The sequence below is a fragment of the Odocoileus virginianus genome, chromosome 5 (assembly GCF_023699985.2).
Source record: "Odocoileus virginianus isolate 20LAN1187 ecotype Illinois chromosome 5, Ovbor_1.2, whole genome shotgun sequence".
In the NCBI taxonomy this organism is placed as follows: Eukaryota; Metazoa; Chordata; class Mammalia; order Artiodactyla; family Cervidae; genus Odocoileus; species Odocoileus virginianus.
The window spans coordinates 74092845-74112635 of NC_069678.1; the positions used below are offsets into that span (position 1 = coordinate 74092845).

The following is a 19791-nucleotide window of genomic DNA, read 5'->3' on the forward strand; positions in this document are numbered from 1 at the left end:
AGGAACACAGTCCCTCCAGGTACAAAGGCCTGGGTTAGAATCCCAAGGCTTCTCCACTCGGTAGCCATATGATGCTGAGCAAGCTACTTCATCTCTGTGCAACCTCTTGTGGGGAAGCAGGCAAGAAGGTGGTCAGTGCCAATGACTACAGAATTAAATGAAATCCTGTGCAGAAGGTACCTAGCAGAGATCCTGGCCCATGGTAAAAAATGACAGCCACAACTATCACAGGCTGCAGAGGCTCGAATGTTAAGACACCGAAGTAAACTCAAAGACCTGTGGCAGAAGAGGGCGCTTTAGGATTTTAAGTAACTCCTGTGAAATAACACAAGCATGCTGCTTGTGGCTGGGCTGGGACAATAAACACAAGAAATATATACTTAAAGGAGTCAAGAGTGTAGCAGCTTCTCAGTAAGCAAAGCCTTTCTCTCATTTCTCTATCCTCTCTCCTTCCTTCACTCTTTCTCTCTCCCCATTCATCCCATCCACTTCTCCCTTCTCTTCCCTTCTTTCTATCATTTCATACATGTTTAATGACTACTTGCCATATGTCAAACCTTGTTCAAGGCACCGGGAACAGCACCGGGAACATAAAGGCAAAAAAGTTAGACTCAGTCCCAGTCCTCACTGAGTCTATATTTTTCCAGGATAAAAAGAAATAAACACACAAAAATATTTGAAACTATTAGAAAGCAAACAAAAAGAGAAACCTACTTTAGGTAAAGCAGTCAAGAAATGATGTCTCTGACCAACTGAATTTAAGCTAAGACCCAATAAAATAAAGAAAAAGGGATAGGCAATCAATGAGGAAACTGCAAAGATCCTAAAAGAGAAAAAAAGAGTTTGTTATGCTAAAAGAAAGTAAAACAGGACCAGTTACTTGAGTAGAGTAAGTGGGGGGAGAATTGGGGAGAGACCAGACCATGCAGGCCAAAGCAGGGAATTCGGGAACTCACTGAAATGATTCAACAGGAAACTGAAATAGTTTGATCTGTGATTATTCTTACAATAGTATGTAGTGGCCAGGCTGGGATGCAAGAACTTAGGTGGGGAGAAGAGTTATGAGGCTGCTGAAGTGGTCCAGATAGGAAGTGGTGGTGGTCTGGACTACAGTGGAAGCAGTCTGCCAGAGGAGATGAAGAGAAGGAAATGGATCCAAAACAGATTTTCACAGGACTTGCTGCTGGTAATAAGGGAGATCTAAGGGGGAAGGGAAAGACCAAGGATGATTTAAGTGTTTGGCCTGAATACCTGAGGGGATGGTAGTGCCATTTATTGACAAAAGGAAGAATGTAGTGGGATAAAGGGGGTCAAAGTTCCATCTCAAGCACAGTCAGTATGTGAGACAAGAAGGCAGTTGGGTATGAGAGTCTGGAGCCAGAAGAGGTCTAGGCTGAGATAAAGTAGCTAATTATTAGCATAATGAAGGTATTTAAATCCATGTGAACAAACAAGCTCATCTTAAGGGCATTATAGAGAAAGAAGAAAGACCAGGACTTGATTATTTACAAGTCTGGGAGAGAAGAGGAAGGAGCAGCCAGTGACACAAGAGGAAAACCAGTAAAGCAAGGTGTAACAGAGGTGAGAAAGAATTCTGGAGGGAGGGAGGAGGGAAGCAGGTGGAAACTATGTCAAAGGGCAAACTCCCACTGGATTGGCAACATGACTTCTCAGGTGACTTTGACAAAATCAATTTTAAGTGAGCGCTGGAAGGCAGAAGTCAGAAGATAGTAAATTAAAGAGTGAATAGGAGAGGGAAATACAGACAGTGTGGCTCTTTTGAGACATTACTTTTAGGGGGACAGTGAAATGGAGTGGTCTCTGGAGGGGGAGTGTGGCACTAAGGAAGATTTGCTTTTGTTTTTAGATGAACATATCACAGCATGTTTGCCTGATGATGGTGATGAACCAAGGGAAAAGAGGAGAGAAGTCTTGAGAAGGTGAAGGGGGATGAGATCTAGTGGCCTGTGAAAGAGGAGACTCACAGAAGAAGAGATTAGATGGGAGTAATTCTAGATATGCAGGTCAAGAAGCAACAGTTAGAACCAGACATGGAACACTAGACTGGTTGCAAATTGGGAAAGGAGTACATCAAGGCTGTATATTGTCACCCTGCTTATTTAACTTATACACAGAGTACATCATGTGAAATGCTGGACTGAATGAAGCACAAGCTGGAATTAAGATGTCAGAAAGCAGAGAAGAACTAAAGAGCCTCTTGATGAAAGTGAAAGAGGAGAGTGAAAAAGCTGGCTTAAAACTCAACATTCAAAAAACAAAGATCATGGCATCCAGTCCCATCACTTCATGGCAAATAGATGGGGAAACAATGGAACCAGTAAGAAACTATTTTCTTGGGCTCCAAAATCACTGCAGATGGTGACTGTAGTCATGAAATTAAAAGACACTTGCTCCTTGGAAGAAAAGCTATGAACAACCTAGACAGCATATTAAAAAGTAGAGACATTACTTTGCCAACAAAGCTCCATCTAGTCAAAATCTAGTCAAAGCTATGGCTTTTCCAGTAGTCACGTACGGATGTGAGAGTTGGACTATAAAGAAAGCTGAGTGCTGAAGAATTGATGCTTTTGAACTGTGGTGTTGGAGAAGACTCTTGAGAGTCCCTTGAACTGCAAAGAGATCCAACCAGTCCATCCTAAAGGAAATCAGTCCTGAATATTCATTGAAAGGACTAATGGTGAAGCTCCAATACTTTGACCACCTGACTCGGAGAACTGACTCATTTGAAAAGACCCTGATGCTGGAAAGACTGAAGGCAAGAGGAGAAGGAGACAACAGAGGACAAGATGGTTGAATGGCATCACCAACTCAATGGACATGAGTCTGAGCAAGCCCTGGAAGTTGGTGATGGACAGGGAAGCCTGGCATGCTACATACAGCTCATGAGTTCGCAGAGAGCAGGACTCAACTGAGCGACTGAACTGAACTGAACTGAATTCTAGATAGGGCAGTAAGCCTTGGGATGGACGATGAGGGAGTTTGGGTCTAATAGCTTCTGTTTTTTTCAACAAGGTACAAGGAAAAGTAACCAGCTAAGAAGGAAGGTCAAAGATGGTTTTGGAAAGCCTGTGTGTGTGTGCTAAGTCATGTCCGACTCTTTGCAACCCCATGGGCTGTAGCCCACCTAGCTCCTCTGTCCATGGGATTCTCCAGGCAAGAATACTGGGGTAGATTGCCATTCCCTTCCTCAAGGGATCTTCCCAATCCAGTGATTGAACCCGAGTCTCCTGTGTCTCCTGCATTGGCAGGTGGATTCTTTACCACTGCACCACCTGGGAAGCCCTTGGAAAGTCTAAGAGGTTGAAAAGTGAACCTACTAGAGGAGTCATATTAATATCACAATGAGGAGTGGAGGTACACTCCCGCCAAAGCTGAAATGCACACAGCTCTCAGACCCTGGCAGGCTACCTCATGCGTGCCTGCATGCGTGAGAAGTCACTTCCGCATGTCCAACTATGCGACCCTATGGACTGTAGCCTGCCAGGTTCCTCTGTCCATGAGATTCTCCAGGCATATATACTGGAGTGGGTTACCGTGCCCTACTCCAGGAGATCTTCCAGACCCAGGAACAGAACCTTTGTCTCTAATATCTCTTGCATTAGCAGGAGGGTTCTTTATCACTGGCACCACCTGGGAAGCCCTAGGCTACTTCATACTTCCATCCATTTGCCCTTGCCACTCCCTGTGTCTGGAATACCCCTGTCTTAGCAAACTCCATTTTACCCTTCAAGATCCAGGCCAGGAAACTTTCTATGAAGCCCTACTAAATGTCAGCTTCTCAAGAATCAGATACCACGGCTTTAAAAAAAAAATCTTATTTATATCCCCAATTCTTGGCACACAATAGGTATTCAGTAAATCATGACTGAATGGAACTGAATTACACTAAATTCTCCCTTAGCTAAATTCTAATTTTTTCCTGTTCCATTGAGAGCAGAGTTATCTATGTTACACCATCTTTTCAGTCAAAAATCTGAATGAGTGGCTTAAAATCCTCCACGAGCCAATTTCATTTTATTAATAGTCTAATTTTTCAGCCTTTACTCATAATCATCACTGTGCCTTTCTGCAAGCTTGCCACTTCTTCCTAATTGTATGTGATAAAATAATAATGAACACTTTTCAGTGTACGTACAAAGTATCTTGACACTTCACTGGGTAAAGTCCAGACTAGTTCCAACAAGTCACAGATAATTATTTTGCTTGTGTTGAAAGCTTATCAAGCTAATGATTAACCAACTTTTCATCCAGATTAGGAAAAAAATTAATACATAAAGTTATAATAATGTTTTCTGGAAAGTCTTCATATCTTACAATTTATATGATATGTGCCCTGCTTTAGGGAAACTGAACTTATAGAAACTCAGAAAAGAGACTACTCATCTTATAAAAGGATGCTCCTCATGATGTCTTAATAATCAAAGTTTTTTTAGTAGAAACTGAAGTCTGACTATATTTTTTTATTTGGTTTATACATAAGTTTTCTGGAAGAAATCTAGTATATAAAATGTTAGAAGGGACTCTGAAGACTGTTTAGTATACGAATTCCTTCTATGCTTCCTGAAATTTTTATTCTAAGGCCTAGAACACAGGCATGTTTCAACAATGTCAAAGATCAACACACAGTAGCCAACAAAACAGGAAATTTGAACTTAGATAGATTAAGGATTAGAAAGTTGGAAGGGACTTTGAGGGTTAACTATTTAGTGTATGAATTCCTTCTATGTTTCCTGAAATTTTCATTCTAAGGTCTGGAACACAGGCACTATTTAAACGTCAAAGATCAGAAGCACAGAATAGCCAAAAACCAGGAACTTTGTACTCAGATAGATGAAGGTTAGAGTCTTGACTGCTACCAGTTAAGACTCTTTAGATAAATTATTTTAACTGTGACCATCAATTTTTTCACTTATAAACAAGGTACAAATTTTTTTTTTTTTTTGACTTGGTACAAAAATTTACTACGTGTGCCTTTTATGAGGATTAAACAAAGACATGCAGACAAAACACCTAGTTTAGTCTCAGTGCTCATATCAGGCCCTCAAGAAGTGGTTGTTAAAGAACTCAATAACAAAAAGACAACCCAATTTTAAGACAGCCAAAATATCTGAATAGGTGTTTCTCCTAAGATATACAAATGGCCAATGAGCACATGACAAGATGATCAACACCAGTATCCGTTAAGGGAATGCAAATCAAAACAACGAGATATGACTTCATACCCACTAGGATAGCTAAAATAAAAAACAGACAATAACAAGTGTCAATGAGAATGTGAAGAAATCAGAACCCTTATAATGGACTATTATTCAGCCATTAAAAGGAATGAAGTACTACATTCCTTTTTATAACGTGGATGAACCCTGAAACATTATGCTAAATGAAAGCAGCAATCACAAAAGGCCACATATTTTATGATTTCATTTATATAAAATGTCCAGAATAGGCAAAACCTTAGAGACAAAAAATAGATTAGTGGTTGCCAGAGCCTGCAAAAAGTGAGGATGGGGAATGACTACTAATGGGTACGTGGTTTCTCTTCTTTGGGGGTATTAAAAATGTTCTAAAGCTAATTGTGGTGAAGAGTGCACACTTGTATGATATACTAAAAACCACTGAATGTACACTTAAAATGGTGAATTTGTGCCATGTGAATTACGTCCCAATAAAGCTGTTAAAAATATTCCCAGCTGGCTCTGGCTTCTGGTTTAGCATTCTCTCTCTTTTCACTATGCTGCCTCCTTTTTGAACAAAATTTTCCTAAGGCTGGTTAAGGTTGAAAGGTAATTACCAGCTTTAGCATTTTAAAGCCAAGTTATTAAAGCAAGGTAATGAGATACTTGGTGTCTTTAAGTACTAACACAATAAAATTGGGACTTTTTTTTACATGTACAATGTAACAGTTGCGAAAAGTCAGAAGGGTTCATCGCCAAACTAAATCCAGAATGCCACTTACCTGGCAGCTTCAGGAAAGCCCATCTTGTACAGCGTGACAACGGCAGCTCCTCCGAGGCCTAAATTATGCTGCAGAGCAACCTTTGCACCGGGAACTTGCCTTTTTCCGGCTTCCCCTCTCAGCTGCCAGCAGAGCTCAGCACACTGAGCCAGACCTAACAAATCGAACACAGAACAGTCAGATTCTCTTGGCTTAGAAAAGTGAGAGAAAGTGAAAGTCCCTTAGTCGCCTCGGACTCTTTGCGATCCCATGGACTGTAGCCTGCCAAGCTCCTCTGTCCATGGAATTCTCCAGGCCAGAACACTGGAGTGGATAGCTGTTCCCTTCTCCAGGGGATCTTCCTAACCCAGGGATCAAACCCAGGTCTCCCGCACTGCAGGCGGATTCTTTACCTTTAAAGCCACCAGGGAAGCCCCAAGCCCCAATCAGCTTTCTCAAGCAAAGGAAACATTTGCTAACATTTTAACTAACCCAATTTATTCAGCCAAGACCATGATTACCTAAGTAATAACTTCTCTTAAAAGCCTGGAGGGTTTCTGCAGCTAGTCATTTTTTCCCCCTGAATAATCTCTGTATTTAGAAGATAGGCAAGCTTAAGACATTAGGAAAAAGCAGTGGCCACAGGACTGGAAAAGGTCAGTTTTCATTCCAATCCCAATGCCATGCAATGCCAAAGAATGTTCAAAGTACTGCACAATTGCACTCATTTCACACACTAGCAAAGTAATGCTCAAAATTCTCCAAGCTAGGCTTCAACAGTACGTGAACTGAGAACTTCCAGATGTTCAAGCTGGATTTAGAAAAAGCAGGGGAACCAGAGATCAAATTGTCAACATCCACTGTATCATAGCAAGAGACTATGCTAAAGTCTTTGACTGTGTGCATCACAAGAAACTGGAAAATTCTTTAAAAAGAGATGGGAATACCAGACTACCTCCCCTGCCTCCTGAGAAACCTGTATGCAGGTCAGGAAGCAACAGTTAGAACCCAACATGGAACAACAGACTGGTTCCAAATTTGGAAAGGAGCATGTCAAGGTTGTAGACTGTCACCCTGCTTATTTAACTTATATGCAGAGTACATAATGAGAAATGCTGGGCTGGATGAAGCACAAGCTGGAATCAAGATTGCTGGGAGAAATATCAATAAACTCTTACGCAGATAATACCACCCTTATGGCAGAAAGCGAAGAGGAACTAAAGAGCCTCTTGATGAAGGTGAAAGAGGATAGTGAAAAAGCTGGCTTAAAACTCAACGTTGAAAAAACTAAGATCATGGCATCCAGTCCCATCACTTCATGGCAAATAGACTGGGAAACAATAGAAACAGTGAGAGACTATTGGGCTCCAAAATCTCTGCAGATGGTGACTGTAGCCATGATAATTAAAATATGCTTGCTCCTTGGAAGAAAAGCTATGACCAACTTAGACAGCATATTAAAAATCAGAGCTGTCACTTTGCCAACAAAGGTCCTATAGACATGAGTTTGAGCAAGGTCCAAGAGATGGTGAAAGACAGGGAAGCCTGGCGTGCTGCAGTCCATGGGCTCACAAAGACTTGGATATGACTGAGTGACTAAACAACAACAGCAAAGAAATTCCCTGTGCTCTTTAAATTTACCCAATCTGTCATTTTTTGGCAGTGTTGAAAGAGAAAACACTGAATATACAGTTCTCTGGCTGAGGCAAAAGAGCATAAAAATAATTTAATTTTACCATTCTTAATATATCAAAAGAATATAATCTAGGATTGGGAATTGGCTTCACCTAAAAAATTTAGCTAATATAGGAAATTTTCCTATTATTCTTCTCAAAAAGTTCCTAGAAAGAATGAGTTGTTTTACAGACCTATTCACAATAATAGCACCAGATTTATAAAAACTGCATTTTGTCCTCTGGATAATAAAATCAGATTTTTAGAATTAGGAAGAACTTACGAGCCCTCCCCCAAAACTGAGTTCCCTTTCTGAATTTATGATTAATCTCTTTATCCAAAACTTGTCTCCTTTGCCCTCAATCCCTTTCTTGTCTCCTCAGTTCTCTGCTAACTGAACACTAGAGTCAGATGACTAAGATTACTATTGTTGATAACACAGTTACTGCACTAAAACTGCTGCTGTATATACCATTATTAACATACAAACACAGGTTATTTTTCCTGGCCAGATGAACTCACAGACCCCCAAGCCATGGACCACCTGCCCTGAGAATCATAAACCAAACACATTCTGACTCCCAAAACCATGATTGAAAAAATGTCACAAGATGATAATTAATTCCAGTCTTTGTCCTTCTGCTTTAAAACATCCCTAATTCAAAGACTAAAATGGAGTGGATCTGAAATTTGTTTCTCACTCTCTTTCATGTCACCCTGTAAATAAACCCTTACTTTGCTGCAAACACCCACTGTTAGAGTTTGGCTTTATACACCAAACCATGGGCATGTGGCCCTTGTTTAGTTAAAACATTAGCAATGAGAAACTGTAAGAAAACTGTAAGATTAAGTAATTTGTGAATGGAGACAAAGCAGGCTAATTCCAGAGTTGAGATAAGAATCCAGGTCTCCTGATTTACATTTGTTTTTCTCCCATACCAGCTTAAGAATGTTCTATCAAGAAAGACTGGTTTCTGAAGGCACAGCAAACAGGTCTACCTGTAATATCCGTTCTTACACCCACCCCCAATCACAGCATCTGATTCCCAAGTACCTATGACAGTTTTCTTTCTTAAAAATTAAATTTACTTATTTTTAAATGAAAACAAAGATGAGCATTTTTAATGTTAAAAGGTACAATTCACAAAGAAGATAGACATCATAAACCATTAGACATCTAACAACAAAGAAACAAAGATACATAAAGCAAAAGTCAGAAGAAATAGAAGGGAAAAGAAAAATATATACAATCATAGTGACACATACTGACATTTCTCTGAGAATATTTTATCAAGTGCAGAAAAAGTAATGAGCATCTTGAATGATGTCATTAGTAGTTTAAACATAATAGATTTCTATTTATATTAATTTATATCGATCTTATATCCTACACAAATATATTTAAAATTTTGTATCTAATATATTGTTAATAGATGTCCATAGGGCATTTAGAAAAACTGGCAAAAAGATAAACATTACTAAATTTTAAAAAGTAGAATTCTTTTTTTGTGTGATTCAGTTATACACATACACATTAGTTTTATTTTCCACTATAGGTTATTACAAGATATTGACTATAGTTCCCTGTGCTATACAGTAAATCTTTGTTGCTTTTTGCATATCTATTTTTTTAAATTAGAAATCTAGCATTCTATTCATACTAAGTCAAACAAGTGGAATCAAAATTTAGGCAAAAATTCATGTTTTCTAAAATATATATATTATACATATTATTTATATATATGTATACAAGAGTTTTTCTACTATGCTTGATAGTCTTGAGAAAGAACATCAAAAAAAAAAAGAGAGAGATGGGGAAACTGGAAAACATAAGACAGTTTTCTATATAACTTCAACCTCCTCAGGAAATTTAACTGCCATTTCTCCTTTGTAGGCAATGTCTACATATTTTTACAGAATATATATTTTAAACATTGTTTTAAAATAGGTAATTCTATATCTTGGAATGATTTTTTTTGAATTGTGAATGAAATATTAAGGTCAAAGTGAATAAAGTGAATATATTAGTGAATATATATATATAAAGTGAATATATTAGTATATCCAAACTCTGGAGCAATCAGTTTTACTTGAAATCTGCCAAATAAAAAGCTTAAACATTCATGAATACATAAGATAAAAAAACAGTATTCAAACTGGTCTTATGAATACATGGGTGGGGAAATAGGGCCAGTACTTGTCCCAAAAGAATAAACATACATAGTTTACAAATATCTGAGAAAAACACTCAACTTCACCTTGATCAAATAGAAAGATACCACTTTAACCAATCTCATTAGTCAGGATGTTTAAAAAATGGAGCTTATCAATGCTGTGGAGACTATGGCAACAGTCACCTTCAGACACTATGGATAATAGTTCAAACTGCCACAATCTTTTTACAAAGCAAAGTACAAAATTATTAAGAGCATTTAAAATGCTTTGAAAACCATTCTATGAAAGTAATCAAGCATAGGAAAAGTCTTACACACAAAGCTATCTGTTCATCACATTCTTAGAACAGTGAAAAACTAGATATATACAAGCGAAATAACTGTGGCATAGTTATATAAAGTATGATCTATTCATATGACAAACTACTATATTCCTATTTGAAATAAGTTTACAAAAATTTTAAAAATTTAGGAAAATGCTTATGATATAATCTTAATAAAAAATGCAAGGAACCAATTAGATATTCATCCACCCATTCATCCAACAAATATTGACAGAATGCCCTTTATGTGCTGATACTGCTCAAGGCTCAGAAGATCTAATAAATAAGAGGCATATAGAGGAATACAGCCTAGTTAGGAAATAGAAAGTTAAGTAATGAGGCTAGAGGATATTCAAGACAGTCAATGAGAATGATAGAGAAGAGGGTGGAGGGGGTGGGGAGGGAGAGAGAGAGAGAGAACATGAACGCACTGGAAGCACCAGATACTGCAGTCATCTCAGTCACACCTACCACTGACATTTTAGAAGATGTGGTACACTGCATTAAATCTCCACTCATGATTTGCTTAACTCACATGTGGCAAGAAAAGAAGGAAGGAAGGGAATAAAGATTGATGTTAACTTATTTATTTTCTTTTAACAAAAGATGACTGACACTGAGAAAACATACTAATTATATGAGCTTTATGGTTATCTGCTTCAGAATAAGCTGGCACTTCTCATACTTCTAGAATCTATAATAGATCTGTAAAGGGTGGAAGTCAAAAGCTGGCCTCAGAAATCCATTTGCCAAGAAGGCACAGCAGACAATTACAAAAGCATTTACATGAGTAACTTTTTTTTTTTTTTAATTTTCCTTCCTTGGATAATTTCTGGCACTGAATTGAAAACCATACCTTTCTTCTCCTTGGAAAAAAATAAGACTATCAAACATGAACATGATACATTTATAAACTGTGAATGGGCACAGGAATAGGCATCCTGTCAAAGAAGTATATTCAAATGGTAACATACTTCTTAAAATCTCTTGTGAAGGAAAAAAAATTTTTTTAACCTTATTACCTCATTTTACTACCATCTGGCTTCAAAAATTTTCTCAGAAGATGTTGGACAATCTTTTTATATAAAAATAAATAGCTTAGGACTCAGCTACATAGGCATAGAGTCTGGTTGCTACTGAAAATAAACTACTCAAGCATGTATCAACCACTCCATTAAGTACTGAAGATACAGAGGATTCACAGTATAATATGAAGTGCTGTTAAGATGAGTACTAAATGCTATGGAAATCTACAGAATGAAAAAAATTACAGGAAATAATATCTTGAGATATTATCTGAACTCTTTTGTTCCTCCTGCCTCCTTGAACCCATAACTCTTCATATGCCATTAAGACAGCCAAGTACAAAAAAAGTAATAATTTAGCTTTAGTTTCAAATTAGACATCTAAAAGTCTTGGCATAAATAACATAAAAAAGCATGTTTTTCTATTGTTGGAGCCTGGCTTTTTGAGAAAGCAAAGATTTGTTGAGCTTCAAAGGGCAAAATGCTTTAATGGACTCAGTATAAACTGATAAAGCACATTCTATGTGATGACAGCAGGTGGAAATATGAATTTACTCAAAGGAATAAAGTGGCAACTACACTATCCTTAAATAGACAAGGTTTTCTTATTAAACAAACATAATTTCTTGTGGGCTTTATAACATATGTAAAAGAAAAATTCAAAACTACAGTATTGTAAAGCCTGGACAGGAGAAATGGAAATACACTGTTGTAATGTTCTTTTACTATTAGTGAAGTAGCATAATAACATTTGAAGATAGGCTATAATAATAAAGATAAAATGGAGAAACAAAAAGCAATCCTAAACTAGGCTGAAAAAAGAGAGAAGCAGGAATAAAGAACAGCTAGGACAAAGAGAACATAAACAGCCATACTAATAAGCACATCGAATGCAAACAGCCTAAATACCCCAATCAAAAGCAGACACTGCCAGTGCAGAGCAGAAAAACAAGAACCAATTAAATGCTGCCAATGCACTTTAAACATAAAATCACAAAGAGGTTAAAGCTTAAAAGATAAACAAAGGTATACCTTTTTTTATACATGGTATACCATGTTAGCACTGGTTAAAAATGAAAAGCTAGAGTGGCCATATTAAATCAGCCAAAGTAGATCTCAGTGCAAAGATGTGCCAGAACAAAGAAGGCCATTTCATGAAGATACAGGGGAAAATGTAAAACTGTCTTTATCCACAGATGATATGATTATCTATGCAGAAAACCTGATGGCATTTTTAAACAACTACTAAGATTAATAAGTGAGTTTTAGCAAGGCTACAAGAAGAATATACAAAAAATTGATTATATTTCTACATACTACTAATAAAAATTTGAAAAAATACCATTCACAACAGCACCAAAAATATGAAATACTTAGGGATAAATCTGACAAAGATGTGCAAGACCTATATGGTGAAAACTATATTTCTGAAAAAAGTTACAGGCCTAAATAAATGGGGATATATATTTTGTTTATGGGTCAGAAAATTCACTATTGTTTGAGTCTCAATTCACTCCCAAATAAATCTATACATTCAACTTAACCCTAATAAAAATTACAAGAAGGTTTTCTGCAGAAATCAACAAGCTGATTATAAATTTCTATAGAAATGCAAAGAAGCTAGAACAGCCAAACAACTCTGAAAAAGAATAAAGTTGAGGGCTAAAGCTACCTAATTTCAAGAACTGTTATAATAAAGGTACAGTAATCAAAACAGTATGGAACTCATGGAAAGACAGTAGAGACAGACAAATTGGTTTACTGGACAGAAAAGAGAAACCAGAAATAATGCCCACATACTTAGGAACTAAATCAGTAGATCTTTGACAAAGGCAATACAATGGATAGAGTTTCCAATAAATGGCACTCCAACAACTGGAAATCACTATGTAGAAAATGGACTCGAATAATACTTTGTATCTTCTTCTTCTGGGACTCCTACGATTCGAATTTTGGGGTGTTTCACATTGTCCCAGAGGTCCCTGAGGTTGTCCTCATTTCTTTTGATTCTTTTTTCTTTTTTCCTTCTGCTTCATTTATTTCCACCATTTTATCTTCTACCCCACTTATCCTATCTTCTGTCTCCGTTATTCTACTCTTGTTTCCCTCCAGGCTGTTTTTGATCTCATTTATTGCATTATTCATTTTTAATTGACTCTTTTTTATTTCTTCTAGGTCTTTATTAAACATTTCTTGCATCTTCTCAATCTTTGTCTCCAGGCTATTTATCTGTAACTCCATTTTGTTTTCAAGATTTTGAATCATTTTTATTATCATTATTCTAAATTCTTTTTCAGGTAGATTCCCTATCTCCTCCTCTTTTGTTTGACTTGGTGGGCATTTTTCATGTTCCTTTACCTGTTGGGTATTTCTCTGCCTTTTCATCTCGTTTAGATTGCTGTGTCTGGAGTGGGCTTTCTGTATTCTGGAGGTCTGTGGTTCCTTTTTATTGTGGAGGTTTCACCCAGTGGGTGGGGTTGGACGATTGGCTTGTCAAGGTTTCCTGGTTAGGGAAGCTTGTGTCAGTGTTCTGGTGCGTGGAACTGGATTTCTTCTCTCTGGAGTGCAATGGAGTGTCCAGTAATGAGTTTTGAGATGGGTCTATGTGTTAGGTGTGACTTTGGGCAGCCTGTATGTTGACGCTCAGGGCTATGTTCCTGCATTGCTGGAGAATTTGCGTGGTATGTCTTGTACTTGAGCTTATTGGCTCTTGGGTGGTGGTTGGTTTCAGTGTAGGTATGGAAGCTTTTGGATGGTCTCTTATTACTTAATGTTCCCTGTAGTCAGGAGTTTTCCAGTGTTCTCAGGTTTTGGGCTTAAGTCTCCTGCCTCTGGATTTCAGTTTTATTCTTCCAGTAGTCTCAAGACTTCTCCAACTATACAGCACTGATAATAAAACTTCTAGGTTAATGGTGAAAAGATTCTCCACTGTGAGGGACACCCAGAGAGGTTCACAGAGTTACATGAAAAAGAGGAGAGGGAGGAGGGAGATAGAGATGAGCAGGAGGAGAAAAAGGGGGCTCAAGAGGAAAGAGACAGATCTACACAGTTGTCTGTTCCCAAAGTGTTCTCCGTAGCCCAGACACCAACAAAGATTCACAGATTTGGATTGGGAAGAGAAGGGGAAAGGAGGAAATTGAGGTGTTTTGAGGTAGAAAACAGAGAGTCAAAAGTGGGAGAGAGTAATCAACACGCTCCTGAATTAAAATGGGAACTGAATGTTGGATTCTTAAATGTCCAAAATTTATGTCACATACTGAAAAACAAAGATTAAAAATCTAGAGTAGAGGTTAGACTCTTAAAAATACAATATTAAAAACAAAAACACAAAAAATTTTAGAAATATACATGAAGTTCGGTTTAAAAATAGGGCTTCTCTTTTTTTTTTTTTTGCAAGGTTATAGTGAAATGAAAATGAAAATTAAGGAGTAGTAGAGGAGTAATAGAGGACTCCTTTCGAAGACAATGGGCTGCTTTTCTGGGCGCCTGATGTCCTCGGCTAGCGATCAGAAGTTGTTTTGTGAAGTTTGCTCTGCATTCAATTGTTCTTTCGATGAATTTGTAGGGGAGAAAATAGTCTCCCCATCCTATTCCTCTGCCATCTTGGCTCCTCCCCCAACACTTTGTATCATACATAAAAATTAACTCAAAATGGGTTACAAATCTAAATGTAAGGCTGAAAGCATAAACATTTAGGGAAAAAATATAGGAAAAGATCCTTGTGATCCAGAGTTAGAAAAGGATTTCTTAGGACTTAGCCAAAAGTAAAAACTTTTGCTCTTTAAAGACACTAGTAAGAGAATGAAAAGGAAAGTCACAGACTGGGAGAAAAATCTTTGCAAAGCATATATTTTGTAAAGAACTTTTACACAGGAATACAAAGAACTCTTAAAATTCAACAAAAAGAAAAATAAATTTTGTAGCCAAAATGGGCAAAAAGTTTGAATAGATATTCCATAGAAGATAATACAGATGGCAAATAAGCACATAAGAAGTTGTTTAACATCATTAGCCAGTAGGAAAATGCAAATTAAAGTCACAAAAAGAGGCCACTACATACTGATTGTTGTTGTTCAGTCACTCAGTTGTGTCTGACTCTTTGCAACGCCATGGACTGCAGTATGCCAGGATTCCCTGTCTTTCACTATTTCCCAGAGTTTGCTCAAACTCATGTCCATTGAGTCAGTGATGCCATCCAACCAATTCCTCTGCTGTCCCCTTCTCTCCTGCCTTCAATCTTACCCAGCATCAGGGTCTTTTCCAATAAGTCATACTGATTAGAATGGCTAAAATTTTTAAAGCTGACCATTCCAAGTGTTGCCAAGGCTATAGTGGAACTAGAACTCTCATACATTTCTGGTGGGAAGGTAAAACGGCATGACCACTTTGGAAATCAGTTTGACAGTTTCTTAAATGTTAAACCCACAACAGGCATATGATCTGACTTTGGCTCAGATCATGAGCTCCTTATTGTAAAATTCAGACTTAAATTGAAGAAAGTAGGGAAAACCACTAGGTCATTAAGGTATGACCTAAATCAAATACTTTATGACTATACAGTAGAAGTGACAAATAGATTCAAGGGATTAGATCTCATAGACAAAGTGCCTGAAGACTTTGGATCAGAGATTTGCAACACTGTACAGGAGACAGTGACCAAAACCATCCCCAAGAAAAAGAAATGCAGCAAGCAAAACAGTTGTCTGAGAAGTCCTTACAAATAGCTGAGAAAGGAAGAGAAGTGAAAGGCAAAGGAGAAAAGGAAAGATATACCCATCTGAATGCAATGTTCCAAATTATAGTAAAGAGATAAAAACCTTCTTAAGTGAACAAGGCAAAGAAATAAAGGAAAACAATAGAATGGGAAAGACTAGAAATCTCTTCAAGAAAATCAGAGATACCAAGGGAACATTTCATGCAAAGATGGGACAATAAAGGACAGAAATGGTATGGATTTAACAGAAACAGAAGATATTAAAAAGAAGTGAAAAGAATACACAGAAGAATTGTGTCTTAATGACCCAGGTAACCCCAATGGGGTGATCACTCACCTATACCAGACATCCTGGAGCATGAAGTCAAGTGGGCCTTAGGAAGCATTACTATGAACAAAGCTAGTGGAAGTGACAGAATTACAGGTGAGCTATTTCAAATACTAAAAGATGATGCTGTTAAAATGCTGCACTCAAGATGCCAGCAAATTTGGAAAACTCAGCAGTGGTCATAGGACTGGAAAAGGCCAGTTTTCATTTCAATCCCAAACAGGGGCAATGCTATAGAATGTTCAAACTACTGCATGATTGCACTCATTTCCCATGTTGTTGTTATTCTGTTGCTCAGTTGTGTTCACCTCTTTGAAACCCCATGGACTGCATCATGCCAGGCTACCCTGTCCTTCACTATCTCCGGGAGTTTGCTCAAACTTATGTCCATTGAATCAGTGATGCCATCCAACCAATTCATCCAATCATTTCATCTTCTGTCATTCCCTTCTCTTGCCTTCAAGCTTTCCCATGCTAGCAAGGTAATGCTCAAAAATCCTTCAAGCTAGGCTTCAACAGTAAGTGAACTGAGAAATTCCAGATGTACAAGCTGGATTTAGAAAAGGCAGAGGAACCAGAGATCAAATTGTCAATATCCATTAAAAACAGGAAAAGCAAAGGAATTCCAGAAAAATATCTACTTCTGCCTCACTGACTATGCTAAAGTCTTTGACTATGTGAATCACAACAAACTGTGGAAAATTCTGAAAGAGATAGGAATACCAGATCACTTTACCTACCTCCTGAGAAACCTGTATGCAGGTCAAGAAGCAACAGTGAGAACTAGGCATGGAGCAATAGACTGGTTCAAAATTGAGAAAGGAGGATATCAAGACTGTATACTGTCACTCTGCTTATTTAATTTATATGCAGAGTACATCATGTAAAATGCCAGACTGGATGAATCATAAGCTGGAATCAAGATTGCTTGGTGATGCTGTGGTGTTTGGGGGATCACTTTAGGCCTGAAGCTGTAAGCGTCCCAGTGATTTTAGCAGGATGAGCTCAATCGGCACCGGGTATGATCTGTCAGCTTCTACATTCTCTCCGGATTGAAGAGTTTTTCAAGTTGAATATGCTATGAAGGCTGTGGAAAATAGTAGTACAGCTATTGGAATCAGATGTAAAGACGGCGTTGTCTCTGGGGTAGAAAAATTAGTCCTGTCTAAACTTTATGAAGAAGGTTCCAACAAACGACTTTTTAATGTTGATCGACATGTTGGAATGGCAGTAGCAGGTTTGTTGGCAGATTCTCGTTCTTTAGCAGACATTGTAAGAGAAGAGCCTTCCAACTTTAGATCTAACTTTGGATATAACATTCCACTAAAACATCTTGCAGACAGAGTGGCCATGTATGTACACACGTATACACTTTACAGTGCTGTTAGACCTTTTGGCTGCAGTTTCATGTTAGGGTCTTACAGTGTGAATGACGGTGCACAACTCTACATGATTGACCCATCAGGTGTTTCATATGGTTATTGGGGCTGTGCCATTGGCAAAGCCAGGCAGGCTGCAAAGACAGAAATTGAAAAACTTCAGATGAAAGAAATGACCTGCCGTGATGTTGTTAAAGAAGTTGCAAAAATAATTTATATAGTCCACGATGAAGTTAAGGATAAAGCTTTTGAACTAGAGCTCAGCTGGGTTGGTGAAATAACTAATGGAAGACATGAAATAGTTCCTAAAGATATAAGGGAAGAGGCAGAGAAATATGCCAAGGAATCTTTGAAGGAAGAAGATGAATTAGATGATGATAACATGTAACATTTACTTGTATATTAAATTTCTAATACAGTCCCATGTAACTATTCAGCCCTTTGGATTATTACATACCAATTTTCATTAAATTTTTGTCTTATAATGAAAAAAAAAAAGATTGCTTGGTGAAATATCAATAATCTCAGATATGTAGATCACACCACCCTAATGGCAGAAAGCAAAGAAGAACTAAGGAGTCTCTTGATGAAGATGAAAGAGGAGAGTGAAAAAACTGGCTTAAAACGCAACATTCAAAAACCTAAGATACATCCGGTTCCATCACTTCATGGCAAATAGATGGGGCAACACTGAAAACAGTAACAGACTTTATTTTCCTGGGCTCCAAAATCACTGTAGTCAGTGACAGCAGCCATGAAATCAAAAGACACTTGTTCCTTGGAAGAAAAGCTATGACGAATCTAGGCAGTGTATTAAAAAAGAAGAGGCTGGTTGTGTGGATGCAGAGGGGGCTGGTGGAGAGACTGAGAAAAGAGATCAAGCCCTGAGACTTTGGAGTGGGAGCACTGACTCCAAGACTCTACACTACCAGAGAACTGACCCTAAAAGGTATTAAATAGTGAGAACTCACACAAAGGAAACTACTGTAATACAAGATCTGGCATCACCCAACCACCAATAGCACCCTGTGCTAGACACCTCACCTAAACAACAAACAAAACAAAAATATGAACCCAATCATCAGCAGTCAGGATTACTACCTCACTCAGTCTTGCCCATAAGAGGAAAAACAAACAAACAAAAATTCAGCACAAATCTCACCTTATAAGAAGCTTATAACCACCTGTAAAAGAATGAAACTAGAACACTTTCTAACACCATACACAAAAATAAACTCAAAATGGATTAAAGATCTAAATGTAAGACCAGAAACTATAAAACTCCTAGAGAACATAGGCAAAACACTCTCCGACATAAATCACAGCAGGATCCTCTATGACCCACATCCCAGAATTTTAGAAACAAAAGCAAAAATAAACAAATGGGACCTAATGAAACTTAAAAGCTTTTGTACAACAAAGGAAACTATAAGCAAGGTGAAAAGACAGCCCTCAGATTGGGAGAAAATAATAGCAAATGAAGCAACAGACAAAGGATTAATTTCAAAAATATACAAGCAACTCCTCCAGCTCAACTCCAGAAAAATAAATGACCCAATCAAAAAATGGGCCAAAGAACTAAACAGACATTTCTCCAAGGAAGACATACAGATGGCTAACAAACACATGAAAAGATGCTCAACATCACTCATTATCAGAGAAATGCAAATCAAAACCACAATGAGGTACCATTTCACGCCAGTCAGGATGGCTGCTATCCAAAAGTCTACAAGCAATAAATGCTGGAGAGGGTGTGGAGAAAAGGGAACCCTCTTACACTGTTGGTGGGAATGCAAACTAGTACAGCCGCTATGGAAAACAGTGTGGAGATTTCTTAAAAAACTGGAAATAGAACTGCCATATGAGCCAGCAATACCACTTCTAGGCATACACACCAAGGAAACCAGATCTGAAAGAGACACGTGCACCCCAATGTTCATCGCAGCACTGTTTATAATTGCCAGGACATGGAAGCAACCTAGATGCCCATCAGCAGATGAATGGATGAGGAAGCTGTGGTACATATACACCATGGAATATTACTCAGCCGTTAAAAAGAATTCATTTGAATCAGTTCTAATGAGATGGGTGAAACTGGAGCCCATTATACAGAGCGAAGTAAGCCAGAAAGATAAAGACCATTACAGTATACTAACACATATATATGGAATTTAGAAAGATGGTAACAATAACCCTACATGCAAAAAAAGAAAAAGAG

General features: G+C 37.8%; 1 protein-coding gene and 1 pseudogene across 3 annotated transcripts in view; one reads left to right on the forward strand and one right to left on the reverse strand.

Annotated features, from left to right (window-relative positions):
* SCP2 (sterol carrier protein 2) overlaps positions 1 to 19791 on the reverse strand; it is a 179753-nt gene that overhangs the window by 88105 nt on the left and 71857 nt on the right. For all 3 annotated transcript variants that reach the window (XM_070468148.1, XM_020871474.2, XM_070468149.1), the window contains exon 12: positions 5978 to 6131. In XM_070468148.1, coding sequence (XP_070324249.1) covers positions 5978 to 6131 — 154 coding nt within the window. The remainder of the gene's footprint in view (positions 1 to 5977; positions 6132 to 19791) is intronic.
* On the forward strand, positions 17179 to 18002 carry LOC110123502 (proteasome subunit alpha type-3 pseudogene; annotated as a pseudogene).